The sequence below is a fragment of the Oncorhynchus clarkii genome, chromosome 20, assembly GCF_045791955.1.
Source record: "Oncorhynchus clarkii lewisi isolate Uvic-CL-2024 chromosome 20, UVic_Ocla_1.0, whole genome shotgun sequence".
NCBI lineage: Eukaryota > Metazoa > Chordata > Actinopteri > Salmoniformes > Salmonidae > Oncorhynchus > Oncorhynchus clarkii.
Window position 1 is genome coordinate 71908677 of NC_092166.1, and position 17035 is coordinate 71925711.

Sequence of the window (17035 nt, forward strand, 5' to 3'; positions counted from 1 at the left end):
TCCTTACATAAACTCTTGGTATGCTTTCGCCGAAAAGCTTTTTTGAAATTTGACACACCAGGTGGATTACCTGGATCACCTGACACGCCAGGTGGATTGCTATATTGCACTTGTGATTTCATGAATTAAATATTGTAGTAATTTAATTTTAATTTGGCGCTCTGCAATTCAGCGGTTGACGAAAATGATCCCGCTAACGGGATGGGAAGAACATCAAGAAGTTAACTTCTGAACCTATGTTGGCTAGTAGAGCTCTACGTACATCATTAACCCTGAACCTAGTGTTGGCTACGTTGTATCATCTGTTTTGTACTGTACAAAGGAAAAACCTGCACTCACTGAAATATTATTTAAGTTAATCTTTAAGAATATTTTTTTTTTTTTTTTTTAACAGTGTATCCCTTTTGAATCTGGCACCCAAATAGTTTTTGTTACTACAAACTTTTCAGTTGAGCACGCCAATTCTTCATTCTATGTACTGTATATTGTGACAGTACCTAGATATCCATTGCCGTCCATGTCCACATTGCCAGATATTGATTGGCCGAACATCTGGAAGGCGGGGTTTACACTCCGTCCAGACAGCCTCTGCAATGAATTATATAAACGTGAGAATACACACACACACACACGCACGCACACGCACGCACACACACACACACACACACACACGCACACATGCGCACGCACAAGTACACACACACACACACGCACGCAAGTACACACACACACACGCAGACTGATCTGACAGATTAACATTAGCGAACACATTACTGTAGCAGGATGGATCAGCATCACATTGTCTCACAACAGTCAAGCATGTTTTTGCTACCTCTACTAAAACAGACCACTGTGTCTGTTACTGCTACCATAACAGACAACTGTGTCTGTTACTGCTACTATAACAGACCACTGTCTGAGCTTTAATCTACCAACAACACTGAGCAAGGCTACGGTTTGAGAGGGAAGTGGACTTTTACATTTCACCTCATCCTGTATCTCAGTAAATAGAAATGATGAACTACTGTGACTGTTTCAAATGGGACCCTATGCAGTGCACTACTTTTGACCTGGGACCTATTGGCTCTGGTCAAAAGTAGTGCACTATATATGGGTGCCATTTGGGACTCACACTCTATAATATTGTTTCATGGGGCTAATATCCATTGTGGGGATCTTTTGGTCTGGCTTCCAAGCTATTGAAAACACACTCCTGTGTGTGTGTATGTGTGTGTTCGTATTAGATGAGTGGAAAATCTCTTCCCAGGATAACATTACCACCTGGGTCTTTATGACACGTTAGTCAGAGGATGCTTCCCAAATGGAACCCTATTCCCTATTTAGTGCACATAGGGCTCTGGTCAAAAACATTGTACTATAGGGAATAGGGTGTCATTTGAGATGCAGACAGAGAGTAATAGTGCTGCTGTGTCAACACAGATGGAGCTGTGATGTTATCCTTGTTGCTAACACAATGCAGTGTGTGTGTTTGGTTTCATTATCCTTGTGGGGACCAGAAGTCCTCACAAGGATAGTAAAACAAGGAATATTAAGAACATTTTGCAGGTCCCCACAAGAGGAAATACTATTTTAGGTTTAGGGGTTAGGTTTAAGAGTTAGGGTTAGGATTACGGTTAGTGATTTAGGGTTTGGATTAGGGTTAGTGGTTTAGGGTTAAGATTAGGGTTAGTGGTTTGGGGTTAAAGGTTAGGTTAAGGGTTAGGGAAAATAGGATTGCGAATGGGAATCAACTGTTTGTAAAACAAATGTGTGTGTGGGTGGACTAAACTAGAAATTAAAAACAGATGAAGATGATATTTTATGTTGTTGGTCTTAAACACAGGGGACATAATATCTCAATTGGTTTAAGATGAATTGTCTCTTGACTTTCTAGTATCTCTTCCTCCAAAAGAGCCTATGATGGTGGCATATTATCAACCCAAGACTTGTGCTGATTACTTGTTGTGTCTAACCATTGAAAGTGTCTTTACCATAGAATATTTGTTGACGATTCCTGTGGCATCGCCATGGTAAATGTAGACTGCTCCACCGTAGTCATCTTCTTTGGGTGCTCCTATGGCCACATCTAGAGAGAGAGAGAGAGAGAGAGAGAGAGAGAGAGAGAGAGAGAGAGAGAGAGAGAGAGAGAGAGACAAAGACAATCACACAGAGGGAAAGAGTTCAGTATTGCTCGTCTACAGAAAATTAACAAGAAAGTTAAGAACCAACAAGACTGGATTCCAACTGCTGTTCAAGAAGTTGCTTTGTGTGTGTCAGGACCATAGAAATTAAATGAATAGAAACAGTGTCGTCATGCACCCTAAAAATCTGAGGGGGCACAAAGTATGTGAGGATCGCTAGGGGGTGACCTGAATGGGTTAGGCACCCCATCCGTAAGTTGGAGAATTTAGCATTTTTCAAACACCTGAAACAGCTTTTTCCTGCAATCTATAGCCATAATCATTACACATAATTAATATCTGAGCATACCTCTTGAGCGGTCAACTTTTCATCATATGATTTTCACTGTACCCTGCAATCACACCTGCAACCCTGTACATGTGACTATTAAACACTGTGTGGTTCTTTTTAAAGAAACTAAATATGCTTCTCTGCTAAAAGATTGAAAGGAATGTGAGTATTATTCAGTACATTTAGCTTTTCTAAAGTCTACCAACCCAGCAGGCATGCCAGCTAAGATAGTTCGACAAGCTAGCTCCTCTAACTTGATTGATAGCCTGAAATAGCTTCTTACTAATAACTACACAGAACAAAAATATAAACGCAACATGCAACGATTTTAAAGATTTTACTGAGTTACAGTTCATATATGGAAATCAGTCAATTGAAATAAAGGCCCTAATCTATGGATTTCACATGACTGGGAATACAGATATGCATCTGTTGGTCACAGATACACTATATATACAAAAGTATGTGGACACCCCTTAAAATGAGTGGATTCTGCTATTTCAGCCACACCCGCTGCTGACAGATGTATAAAATCTTGCACACAGTCATGCAATCTCCATAGACAAACATTGGCAGCAGAATGGCCTTGCTGAAGAGCTCAATGACTTTCAATGTGGCACCGTCATAGGATGCCGCCTTTCCAACAAGTCAGTTAGTAAAATGTCTGTCCTGCCCAGGTCAACTGTATGTGCTGTTATTGTGAAGTGGAAATGTCTAGGAGCAACAACAGCTCAGCCGCGAAGTGGTAGGCAACACAAGCTCACAGAATGGGACCACCGAGTGCTGATTTGCATAGCACGTAAAATCAACTGTCCTTGGTTGAAACACTCACTCCTGAGTTCCAAACTGCCTCTGAAAGGAACGTCAGTACAAAAACTGTTCGTCGGGAGCTTCATGAAATGGGCTTCCATGGCCGAGCAGTCGCACACAAGCCTAAGATCACCATGCGCAATGCCAAGCATCGGATGGAGTGGTGTAAAGCCATTGGACTCTAGAGCAGAGGAAACATGTTTTCTGGAGTGATGAATCACACTTCACCATCTGGCAGTCCAACGGATGAATCTGGGTTGCCCCAATGCATAGTACCAACTGTAAAGTTTGGTGGAGGAGAAATAATGGTCTGGGGCTGTTTTTCATGGTCCATGCTAGGCCCCTTAGTTCCAGTGTTGGGAAATCTTAAAGCTACAGCATACAATGACATTCTAGACAATTCTGTGCTTCCAACTTTGTGGAAACAGTTTGGGGAAGGACCAAAGGGAGGTTCATACAGGTTCATACAGAAATGGTTTTCCCTGACCTCAACCCCATCGAACACCTATGGGATGAATTGGAACACCGACTACGAGCCAGGCCTAATCACCCAACATCAGTGCCCGACCTCACTAATGCTCGTGCCTGAATGGAACCAAGTCTCCAAAGCAATGTTCCGACATCTAGTGGAAAGCCTTCCCAGAAGAGTGGAGGCTGTTATAGCAGCAAAGAGGGGACCAACTCCATATTAATGCCCATTATTTTGGAATGAGATGTTCGACAAGTAGGTGTCCACATACTTTTGGTCATGTCGTATACCTTAAAAAAAATATTTGGGGTGTGGATCAGAAAACCGGTCAGTATCTGGTGTGACCTCCATTTGCCTCATGCAGCGCAACACATCTCCTTGGCAAAAAGTTGATCAGGCTGTTTATTCTGGCATGTGGAATGTTGTCCCATACCTCAGCAAGAATGGTAGAGATACTCTGAATGATCGGCTATGAAAAGCCAACTGACATTTACTCCTGAGGTCCTAACCTGTTGCACCCTCTACAACCACTGTGATTACTTTTATTTGACCCTGCTGGTCATCTATGAACATTTGAACATCTTGGCCATGTTCTATTATAATCTCCACCCGGCACAGCCAGAAGAGGACTGGCCACCCCTCATAGTCTGGTTCCTCCCTAGCTTTCTTCCTAGGTTCCGGCCTTTCTAGGGAGTTTTTCCAAGTCACTGTGCTTCTACACCTGCATTGCTTGCTGTTTGGGGTTTTAGGCTGGGTTTCCGTTCAACACTTTGTAACATCAGCTGATGTAAGAAGGGCTTTAGAAATACATTTGATTGATTGATTGATTGATTTATGTCTGTTGCTGGATATTGGTGGGAACTGGAACACGCTGTCGTACACGTTAATCCAGAGCATCGCAAACATGCTAGATGTATCCAGGTCTGGTGAGAACTGGGACATTTTCAGCTTCCAGGAATTGTGTACAGATCCTTGCAACATGGGGCAGTGCATTATCATGTTGAAACATGAGATGATGGCGGCGCAGGAATGGCACGACAATGGGCCTCAGGATCTCGTCATGGTATCTCTGTGCATTCAAATTGCCATCGATAAAATGCAATTGTTCTTTGTCCATAACTTATAACCCCACTGCCACACACATAACCATACATGCTGTCTGCCATCTGCCTGATACAGTTGAAACCGGGATTCATCTGTGAAAAGCACACTTCTCCAACATGCCAGTGGCCATCGAAGGTGAGCATTTGCCCACTGAAGTCGGTTACGATGCCAAACTGCAGTCAGGTCAAAACCCTGGTGAGGACAACAAGCACGCAGATCAGCTTCCCTGAGACGGTTTCTGACAGTTTGTTCAGAAATTCTTCGGTTGTGCAAACCCACAGTTTCATCAGCTGTCTGGGTGGCTGGTCTCAGACAATCCCTCAGGTGAAGAAACCAGATGTGGAGGTCCTGGGCTGGTGTGGTTACACATGGTCTGCAGATGTGAAGCAGGTTAGACGTACTGCCAAATTCTCTAAAACGATGTTGGAGGTGGCTTATGGTAGAGAAATGAAATTCTCTGGCAACAGCTCTGAAGTACATTCCTGCAGTCAGCATGTCAATTGCACGCTCCCTAAATCTTGAGACATCTGTAGCATTGTGTATCGGCCTATATCGAATCTTCCATTCCTCTCAAAAATGTTAGAAAAGGCTGTAGCGCAGCAACTCACTGCCTTCCTGAAGACAAACAATGTATACGAAATGCTTCAGTCTGGTTTTAGACCCCATCAAAGCACTGAGACTGCACTTGTGAAGGTGGTAAATTACCTTTTGATGGCATCAGACCGAGGCTCTGCATCTGTCCTCGTGCTCCTAGACCTTAGTGCTGCTTTTGATACCATCGATCACCACATTCTTTTGGAGAGATTGGAAACCCAAATTGGTCTACACAGACAAGTTCTGGCCTGGTTTAGATCTTATCTGTCGGAAAGATATCAGTTTGTCTCTGTGAATGGTTTGTCCTCTGACAAATCAAGTGTACATTTCGGTGTTCCTCAAGGTTCCGTTTTAGGACCACTATTGTTTTCACTATATATTTTACCTCTTGGGGATGACATTCGAAAACATAATGTTAACTTTCACTGCTATGCGGATGACACACAGCTGTACATTTCAATGAAACATGATGAAGCCCCAAAATTGCCCTCGCTAGAAGCATGTGTTTCAGACATAAGGAAGTGGATGGCTGCAAACTTTCTACTTTTAAACTCGGACAAAACAGAGATGCTTGTTCTAGGTCCCAAGAAACAAAGAGATATTCTGTTGAATCTGACAATTAATCTTAATGGTTGTACAGTCGTCTCAAATAAAACTGTGAAGGACCTCGGCGTTACTCTGGACCCTGATCTCTCTTTTGAAGAACATATCAAGACCATTTCAAGGACAGCTTTTTTCCATCTACGTAACATTGCAAAAATCAGAAACTTTCTGTCCAAAAATGATGCAGAAAAATGTATCCATGCTTTTGTCACTTCTAGGTTAGACTACTGCAATGCCCTACTTTCCGGCTACCCGGATAAAGCACTAAATAAACCTCAGTTAGTGCTAAATACGGCTGCTAGTATCCTGTCTAGAACCAAAAAAATTGATCATATTACTCCATGCTAGCCTCCCTACACTGGCTTCCTGTCAAAGCAAGGGCTGATTTCAAGGTTTTACTGCTAACCTACAAAGCATTACATGGGCTTGCTCCTACCTATCTCTCTGATTTGGTCCTGCCGTACATACCTACACGTACGCTACGGTCACAAGACGCAGGCCTCCTAATTGTCCCTAGAATTTCTAAGCAAACAGCTGGAGGCAGGGCTTTCTCCTATAGAGCTCCATTTTTATGGAACGGTCTGCCTACCCATGTCAGAGACGCAAACTCGGTCTCAACCTTTAAGTCTTTATTGAAGACTCATCTCTTCAGTGGGTCATATGATTGAGTGTAGTCTGGCCCAGTAGTGGGAAGGTGAACGGAAAGGCTCTGGAGCAACGAACCGTCCTTGCTGTCTCTGCCTGGCCGGTTCCCCTCTTTCCACTGGGATTCTCTGCCTCTAACCCTATTACAGGGGCTGAGTCACTGGCTTACTGGGGCTCTCTCATACCGTCCCTGGGAGGGGTGCGTCACCTGAGTGGGTTGAGTCACTGATGTGATCACCCTGTCTGGGTTGGCACCCCCCCCTTGGGTTGTGCTGTGGCGGAGATCTTTGTGGGCTATACTCAGCCTTGTCTCAGGATGGTAAGTTGGTGGTTGAAGATATCCCTCTAGTGGTGTGGGGGCTGTGCTTTGGCAAAGTGGGTGGGGTTATATCTTTCCTGTTTGGCCCTGTCCGGGGGTGTCCTCGGATGGGGCCACAGTGTCTCCTGACCCCTCCTGTCTCAGCCTCCAGTATTTATGCTGCAGTAGTTTATGTGTCGGGGGGGCTAGGGTCAGTTTGTTATATCTGGAGTACTTCTCCTGTCCTATTCGGTGTCCTGTGTGAATTTAAGTGTGCTCTCTCTAATTCTCTCTTTCTCTCTTTCTTTCTCTCTCTCTCTCTCTCTCGGAGGACCTGAGCCCTAGGACCATGCCTCAGGACTACCTGACATGATGACTCATTGCTGTCCCCAGTCCACCTGACCATGCTGCTGCTCCAGTTTCAACTGTTCTGCCTTATTATTATCATCTATGAACATTTGAACATCTTGGCCATGTTCTGTTATAATCTCCACCCGGCACAGCCAGAAGAGGACTGGCCACCCCTCATAGTCTGGTTCCTCCCTAGCATTCTTCCTAGGTTCCGGCCTTTCTAGGGAGTTTTTCCAAGCCACTGTGCTTCTACACCTGCATTGCTTGCTGTTTGGGGTTTTAGGCTGGGTTTCTGTACAGCACTTTGAGATATCAGCTGATGTACGAAGGGCTATATAAATAAATTTGATTTGATTTGATTTGTTGTGTGACAAAACTGCACATTTTAGAGTATTACGATGGCGCCGGAGGGGAGGTCTGCCGTCTTTCCGGCTCTTAACCAACCATGCTATATTGTTTGTTTTTTCGTGTTGTTCGTAACTTGATTTTTACATAATGTTGCTGCTACCATCTCTTATGACTGAAAAGAGCTTCTGGACATCAGAACTGCGATTGCTCACCTCAAACTGGACAAAGAGTTCTTCTTCAATGAGTTGGATGGGAGGGATATACTACTACAGACACCCGACCATGCCCCGATCCCTGTGACTCGCTGGAGAAGGAAACTGAGATTTTGTGGAAAAAGATCAGGGTGCCTTGTGAGAATCAGGTGACGAGTGGCTAATCTGCCCTTGCCTTCTGTCCAGCTAGCTAATGTTCAATCACTGGAAAATAAATGGGACGAGCTGAAAGCACATATATCTTACCAACGGTACATTAAAAACTGTAATATCTTAATTTCAACAAGTCAAGGCTGAACGACGACATTAAGAACATACAGCTCGCGGGTTATACACTCCATCGGCAGGACAGAACAGCATCCTCTGGTAAGACACGGGGTGGGGGCCTATGCATATACAGTTGAAGTCAGAAGTTTACATACACTTATGTTGGAGTCATTAAAACTATTTTTTTCAACCATTTCACAAATTTCTTGTTAACAAACTATAGTTTTTGCAAGTCGGTTAGGACATGTACTTTGTGCATGACACAAGTAATTTTTCCAACAATTGTTTACAGACAGATTATTTCACTTATAATTCACTGTATCACAATTCCAGTGGGTCAGAAGTTCACATACACTAAGTTGACTGTGCCTTTAAACAGCTTGGAAAATTCCAGAAAAGAATGTCATGGCTTTAGAAGCTTCTGATAGGCTAATTTACATAATTTGAGTCAATAGCGGTGTACCTGTGGATGTATTTCAAGGCCTACCTTCAAACTCAGTGCCTCTTTGCTTGAGATAATGGGAAACTCAAAAGAAATCAGCCAAGACCTCAGAAAAACAATTGTAGACTTCCACATGTCTGGTTCATCTTTGATACAATTTCCAAACGCCTGAAGGTACCACATTAATCTGTCCAAACAATAGTATGCAAGTATAAACACCATGGGACCACGTAGCCATCATACCGCTCAGAAAGGAGATGCGTTCTGTCTCCTAGAGATGAACGTACTTTGGTGCGAAAAGTGCAAATCAATCCCAGAACAACAGCAAATGACCTTGCTGGAGGAAACAGGTACAAAAGTATCTATATCCACAGTAAAACGAGTCATATATCGACACAACCTGAAAGGCAGCTCAGTAAGGAAGAAGCCACTGCTCCAAAAACGCCATAAAAAAGCCAGACTACGGTTTGCAACTGCACATGGTGACAAAGATCGTACTTTTGGAGAAATGTCCTCTGGTCTGATGAAACAAAATTAGAACTGTTTGGCCATAATGACCTTAGTTATGTTTGGAGAAAAAGGGGGAGGCTTGCAAGCCAAATAACACCATCCCAACCGTGAAGCAGCATCATGTTGTGGGGGTGCTTTGCTGCAGCAGGGACTGGTGCACTTCACAAAATAGATGGCATCATGATGGAGGAAAATTATGTGGATATATTGAAGCAACATCTCAAGACATTCATCAGGAAGTTAAAGCTTGGTCGCAAATGGGTCTTCCAAATGGCAATGACCCCAAGCATACTCCCAAAGTTGTGGCAAAATGGCTTAAGGACAACAAAGTCAAGGTATTGTAGTGGCCATAACAAACACCTGACCTCAATGCCATAGAAAATTGGTGGGCAGAACTGAAAAAGTGTGTGCGAGCAAGGAGGCCTCCAAACCTGACTCAGTTACACCAGCTCTGTCAGGAGGAATGGGCCAAAATTCACCCATCTTAATGTGGGAAGCTTGTGAAAGGCTACCCGAAACGTTTGACCCAAGTTAAACAATTTAAAGGCAATGCTATCAAATACTAATTGAGTGCATGTAAACTTCTGACACACTGGGAATGTGATGAAATAAATAATACGCTGAAATAAATAATTGTCTCTACTATTATTCTGACATTTCACATTCTTAAAATAAAGTGGTGATCCTAACTGACCTAAAACAGGGCATATTTACTAGGATTAAATGTCAGGAATTGTGAAAAACTGAGTTTAAATGTATTTGGCTAAGGTGTATGTACATTTCCGACTTCAACTGTATGTGAGGAACAGCTGGTCCACGATATCTAAGGAAGTCTTGAGGTTTTTCTCGCCTGAGGTAGAGTATGTCATGATAAGCTGTAGACCACACTATCTACCTAGAGAGTTTTCATCTATATTTTTCGAAGCTGTCTTACATACCACCACAGACCGATGCTGTTACTAAAACCACGCTCAATGAGTTGTATACCGCCATAAGCAAACAGGAAAATGCTCATCCAGAGCCGGCACTCCTAGTGGCTGGGACTTCAATGTAGGGAAACTTAAATCAGTTTTACCTAATTTCTATCAGCATGTTAAATGTGCAACCAGAGGGGAAAAATCTAGACCACCTTTACTCCACACACAGAGACCCATACAAAGCTCTCCCTCGCCCTCCATTTGGCAAATATGGCCATTAATCTATCCTCCTGATTCCTGCTTACAAGCAACAATTAAAGCAGGAAGCACCAGTGACTCGGTCTATAAAAAAGTGGTCAGATGAAGCAGATGCTAAACTACAGGACTGCTTTGCTAGCACAGACTAGAATATGTTCCAGGATTCTTCCGATGGCATTGAGGAGTACACCACATCAGTCACTGGCTTTATCAATAAGTGCATCGAGGACATCGTCCACACAGTGACTACGTATATACCCCAACCAGAAGCCATGGATTACAGGCAACATTCGCACTGAGCTAAAGGGTAGAGATGCCGCTTTCAAGGAGTGGGACTAATCTGGAAGCTTATAAGAAATCCTGCTATGCCCTACGAAGAACCATCAAACAGACAAAGCGCCAATACAGGACTAAGATCAAATCGTACTTCACCTTCACTGACACTCATCGGATGTGGCAGGGCTTGCAAACTATTAGAACTACAAAGGGAAGCACAGCCGAGAGCTGCCCAGTGACACGAGCCTACCAGACGAGCTAAATAACTTCTATGCTCGCTTCTATGACTCACATCAACACCATTATCCCAGAAACCCTAGACCAGTAGTTCCCAAATGTTTTATAGTCCCATACCCCTTCAAACATTCAACCTCCAGCTGCGTACCCCCTCTAGCACCAGGGTCAGCACACTCTCAGATGTAGTTTTTTTGCCATCATTGTAAGCCTGCCAAACACACACACACTATACAATACATTTATTAAACATAAGAACGAGTGTGAGTTGTCGTCACAACCCGGCTCAGGGGAAATGACAAAGAGGTCTTATAGGACCAGGGCACAAATATTAATATAATAATAATCAATCATTTTGCTCTTTATTTAGCCATTTTACATATCAAACTTTATTTGTTAATCGAAAACTGTGAATAACTCACCACAAACTTCAGGAAACAGCAGAGGGAACACCCCCCTATCCACATCGATGGAACAGTAGTGGAGAGGGTAGTAAGTTTTAAGTTCCTCGGCATACACATCACAGACAAACTGAATTGGTCCACTCACACAGACAGCATCGTGAAGAAGGCACAGCAGCGCCTCTTCAACCTCAGGAGGCTGAAGAAATTTGGCTTGTCACCAAAAGCACTCACAAACTTCTACAGATGCACAATCGAGAGCATCCTGGCGGGCTGTATCACCGCCTGGTACGGCAACTGCTCCACCCACAACCGTAAGGCTCTCCAGAGGGTAGTGAGGTCTGCACAACGCATCACCGGGGGCAAACTACCTGCCCTCCAGGACACCTACACCACCCGATGTTACAGGAAGGCCATAAAGATCATCAAGGACAACAACCACCCGAGCCACTGCCTGTTCACCCCGCTATCATCCAGAAGGCGAGGTCAGTACAGGTGCATCAAAGCTGGGACCGAGAGACTGAAAAACAGCTTCTATCTCAAGGCCATCAGACTGTTAAACAGCCACCACTAACATTGAGTGGCTGCTGCCAACACACTGACTCAACTCCAGCCACTTTAATAATGGGAATTGATGGGAAATTATGTAAAATATATCACTAGCCACTTTAAACAATGCTACATAATATAATGTTTACATACCCTACATTATTCATCTCTTATGTATACGTATATACTGTACTCTATATCATCTACTGCATCCTTCTGTAATACATGTATCACTAGCCACTTTAACTATGCCACTTTGTTTACATACTCATCTCATATGTATATACTGTACTCGATACCATCTACTGTATCTTGCCTATGCTGCTCTGTACCATCACTCATTCATATATCTTATGTATATTTTCTTTATCCCCTTACACTGTGTATAAGACAGTAGTTTTGGAATTGTTAGTTAGATTACTTGTTGGTTATTACTGCATTGTCGGAACTAGAAGCACAAGCATTTCGCTACACTCGCATTAACATCTGCTAACCATGTGTATGTGACAAATCAAATTTGATTTGATTTCACAGGTTAATGAGAAGGGTGTGCTTGAAAGGATGCACATAACTTTACAATGTTGGGTGGTGTTGGAGAGAGTCTCAGTCTTAAATCATTTTCCACACACAGTCTGTGCCTGTATTAGTTTTAATGCTAGTGAGGGCCGAGAATCCACTCTCACATAAGTAAGTGGTTGCAAAGGAAATCAGTGTCTTAACAGTGCAATTTGCCAAGGCAGGACACTGAGCACAGCCCAATCCAGAAATCTGGAAGTGCCTTCTGATTAAATAAAATCTTCACAGAACCGCTTGTTGCAATTTCGATGAGGGTCTCTTGTTCAGATATCGATAAGTGAACTGAAGGCAGGGCACGAAAGGGATAACGAATCCAGTTGTTTGTGTCATTTGTTTCGGGAAAGTACCTGCGTAATTGAATAGCCAACTTACTAAGGTGCTTCGCTATATCACATTTGAAATTGGCCGTAAGCTTGAGTTTATTTGCACACAACAAACCAGACAATGATGGAAAGACCTGTGTGTTGTCCTTGTTAATCGAGACAGAGAAGAGCTCCAACTACTTAATCATATCCTCAATTTTGTCCCGCACATTGAATATAGTTGCAGAGAGTCCCTGTAATCCTAGATTCAGATCATTCCGGCGAGAAAAAACATCACCCAGATAGGCCAGTCATGTGAGAAACTTGTCATCATGCAAGCCGTCAGACAAGTGAAAATTATGGTCAGTAAAGAAAACTTTAAGCTCGTCTCTCAATTTAAAAACAAGTGTCAATACTTTCCCCCTTGATAACCAGCGCATTTCTGTATGTTGTAAAAGCGTTACATGGTCGCTGCCCATATCATTGCATAGTGCAGAAAATACACAAGAGTTGCTTTAACAAAGTTAACAATTTCACTGTAGTGTCAAAAATGTCTTTCAAGCTGTCAGGCATTCCCTTGGCAGCAAGAGCCTCTCGGAAGATGCTGCAGTGTACAAGTGGCATCGGGAACAACTGCTTGCGCACGCGTGTCCACTACACTATGTCTCCCTGTTATGGCTTCTGCGCCATCAGTACGAATTCCAACATGAGCAGCAGCTACATTTGGCTACATTTGTGGAATTACCGCGAAAGAGTAACGGTTAATGTGATTGGATGTTAATTACCTGTATTTGACATTGTGTTGTTATTTCGCTGAACACTAACTAGGTGGCTTCATTTTATTTTTGGTAGTGAAACGAGGCTACTCAGGCGAGAAAAAAAACTCACAGAAATGTATAGCCCCGTTGGAAAATATAAATTAACTGTTTGAAAATGTGAAGATTTTTTTTTTTTTTTTTTACTTAAAAAAAAAATTATGTAAAATGTGAATCACATTTTTATTTGGCCTACCCCCGATGGCATTGCGCGTACCCCGGGGGGTATTCAGTTTGGGAATAGCTGCCCTAGACCCACTCCAATTTGAATACTGCACCAACAGATCCACAGATGATGCAATCTCTATGCACTCCACACTTCTCTTTCACACCTGGACAAAAGGAACACCTATGTGAGAATGCTATTCATTGACAACAGCTCAGCGTTCAACACCATAGTGCCCTCAAAGCTCATCACTAAGCTAAGGACCCTGGGACTAAACACCTCACTCTGCAACTCGATCCTGGACTTCCTGATGGGCCGCCCCAGGTGGTAAGGGTAGGTAACAACACATCCGCCACGCTGATCCTCAACACAGGGGCCCCTCAGGGGTGCGTGCTCAGCCCCCTCCTGTACTCCCTGTTCACTCCCTGTTCACTCAATACTGCACGGCCAGGCACGACTCCATGATTAACACCATGATTAACACCATGATTAAGTTTGCCAATGACACAACATCGGAAGGCCTGATCACCGACAACGATGAGACAGCCTATAGGGAGGAGATCAGAGACCTGGAGACTGAAAAGAGTTGGCATGTGTCCTCAGATCCTCAAAAGGTTCTACAGCTACACAATCGAAAGCATCCTGACGGTTTGCATCATTGCCTGGTATGGCAAATGCTCGGCCTCCGACCGCAAGGCACTACAGAGGGTAGTGCTTACGGCCCAGTACATCACCGGGGCCAAGCTTCCTGCCATGCAAGACCTCTATACTAGGCGGTGTCAGAGGAAGGCCCTAAAAATGGTCAAGACTTCAGCCACCCTAGTCATAGCCCCCCCCCTCCACCACCCCGCACATTGACTCTGTACCGGTAGCCCCTGTATATAGCCCCGCTATATTGATATTTACTGCTGCTCTTTAATTATGTGTTATTCTTATCTCTTGCTTTTTTTGTTGGTATTTTATTAAAACTGCATTGTTGGTTAAGAGCTTGTAAGTAAGCATTTCACTGTAAGGTCTGTTGTATTCGGCGCATGTGACAAATACAATTTGATTTGATTTGGCCTTTTATTGTCCCCAACACCTGTGTAATGATAATACTGTTTAATTAGCTTCTTGATATACCAGGGATGCTTACGAACAGGGATGTAAACAAATTTGTGCACAAAATTTGAGAGAAATAAGCTTTTTTGTGTGTATTGAACATTTCTGAGATCTTTTATTTCATCTCATGAAACCAACACTACAAGTTGCGTTCATATTTTTTGGTTAAGTGTAGTTATGAGGTTGGGAGAAGCTATCTGGGCTGGTTAAAGCCAACTTCATGAAATTCTTAAGTGGCTAGTAGTACAAAAAAAAATATATAAAAAAATTATATATTTTTAAACAGGACAATCTGAAGGGGCACGTGCCCCTGTGCTGCCTATAGGCATGACACCTCTGAATAGAACAGGCTTGGAAGCTCTAACTATGGCAATTTGACTGGTAAACTCATGGGTCCACTTGCATTGGCTGCCTGGTAATGTAATGCAATAATTTCCATGGTTATTTGGAGTGTTCTATCAACATTCTACATGGTAATGTAGAATGTTCATTCAAATGATTCTATCTGATATGGCTCATGCAATGACATGTGTTTTTTGTAATGTCAGTTGAGTTGACTCAACAAATCACAACACAGATTGAAGGGTACGCTTCCTGCTTTTAATTCCTGGCATGGGTACACTCAAAATGGCTGCCAGTCCACCCATTATGCCATCATTGACATGAATGGAGACGTCCATTCTATTCATTCTATTTCTATGGTCAGGACCCCTGGGTCTTTTTTCTTTTTGCAGGGCTGTGCTTCGGAAACATGTTGTTACAGTCTCTTAATAGACATTTAAGTGTTGTCAGTCCCTATAAACCCCAGTGTGAAACCTCTGTAAGAGTGGAAACAGAACCATAAAACTGAAGGCAAAAGGATGAACATAAAGTCTGCATCCCAAATGGGCCCTGGTCAAAAGTTGTACACTATGCAGGGAAGAGGGTGGCATTTGATGCTCAGGCAACGTCCCTTAATCCCCCCTCACAACCAAAGCTGGAAAATACACTTTCCCCTTTTAAAACTAAAATAGTTCCTCAGTGATGATGCAATAGCATGCATAAGAAAAAAGTGAACGTTTTAAAACAATCATAACATGGATAAGGAAATCTTCAAGGTTTATAATGTGGTTTAACAACATAGGCTACTAAGTACCTCATCCTGTTTCTCTTACATTATCAAATGTGGGGAATTGAAAGCAGAAACCTACAGAATGTTATTCCAATTTTCTGAACATTGAATGTAAATGCTGGGTGTTAAAGATGTTATTTATAACTCATTTCCTCTCTTTAAACCTTTATTTAACTAGGCAAGTCAGTTAAGAACAAATACTTATTTACAATGACGGCCTAGACCGGCCAAACCCGGACGACGCTGAGCCAATTGTGCACCGCCCTACGGGACTCCCAATCACGGCCGGTTGTGATATAGCCTGGATTCGAACCAGGGTGTCTGTAGTGATGACTCAAGTACTGAGATACAGTGCCTAAAACCGCTGTGCCCCTTGGGAGCCCCATAGGGCGGTGCACAAGATCCCACTCTCCACAAAATAATCAAAACAGAATTTTCCTGAGAGAAAAGCTTTTTGGGTTTTATAGCATACGTATTACAACCATCCAACGTTTGCTTATGTCAAAATGTTTAACATTGTGGAAGAAAAACTAGACTAGAACAATTCTCATAAATCTAATGTGTCATCCAGAAGTTTTGTATGTATACAACAATAGTGCTAAATAGTGATTTTAGGAGGGTTAACATTTTTATATAAGCATACATTCTATACTTGAAAACACAGTGACTTAGTTGAGAGACACTTACCTTGGTACCCATCGTCATCGATGTCTCCGATTGCAGTGATGCACTCTCCAAAGTGTGCATTGTAGGCATCATCTCCATTTAAGAGTTCAGCCTGCTCCATCACCCCCTACAAGTAGTCAAACGGGAATGGTTATGACGTGACACAACCCATTACTTTAAAGGGGAAGGGTTATGACGTGACACAACCCTTTACTTTAAAGGAAAATGGTTATGACGTGACACAACCCATTACAGGGGAAGGGTTATTGCGTAACACAACCCATAACTTTAAAGGGGAATGGTTATTGTGTGATATAGCCATTACTATAAAAGGGGAGCAGTTACGGCATGACACAACCCTTTACTGTAAAGTAGAATGGTTATAACTTACTACTAACTAAAATACATCCTGCTTTTTACTATAACAGTTGAGGAACTGTCTCTATCGGCTATAGATGGCTGCTTTCCCCTTCCTTTAGTTACTTGACTTTCATGAACAACTCAAACACACAGTAACAACCTCCAAGACGAGCTAGTT

General features: G+C 42.9%; 1 protein-coding gene across 1 annotated transcript in view; it reads right to left on the minus strand.

Moving 5' to 3' along the window:
- LOC139376870 (integrin alpha-9-like) overlaps positions 1 to 17035 on the minus strand; it is a 141692-nt gene that overhangs the window by 90821 nt on the left and 33836 nt on the right. The window contains exons 10-12 of the mRNA XM_071119835.1: positions 16519 to 16624; positions 1992 to 2086; positions 498 to 588 (exon numbers count right to left, since the gene is read on the minus strand). Coding sequence (XP_070975936.1) covers positions 498 to 588; positions 1992 to 2086; positions 16519 to 16624 — 292 coding nt within the window. The remainder of the gene's footprint in view (positions 1 to 497; positions 589 to 1991; positions 2087 to 16518; positions 16625 to 17035) is intronic.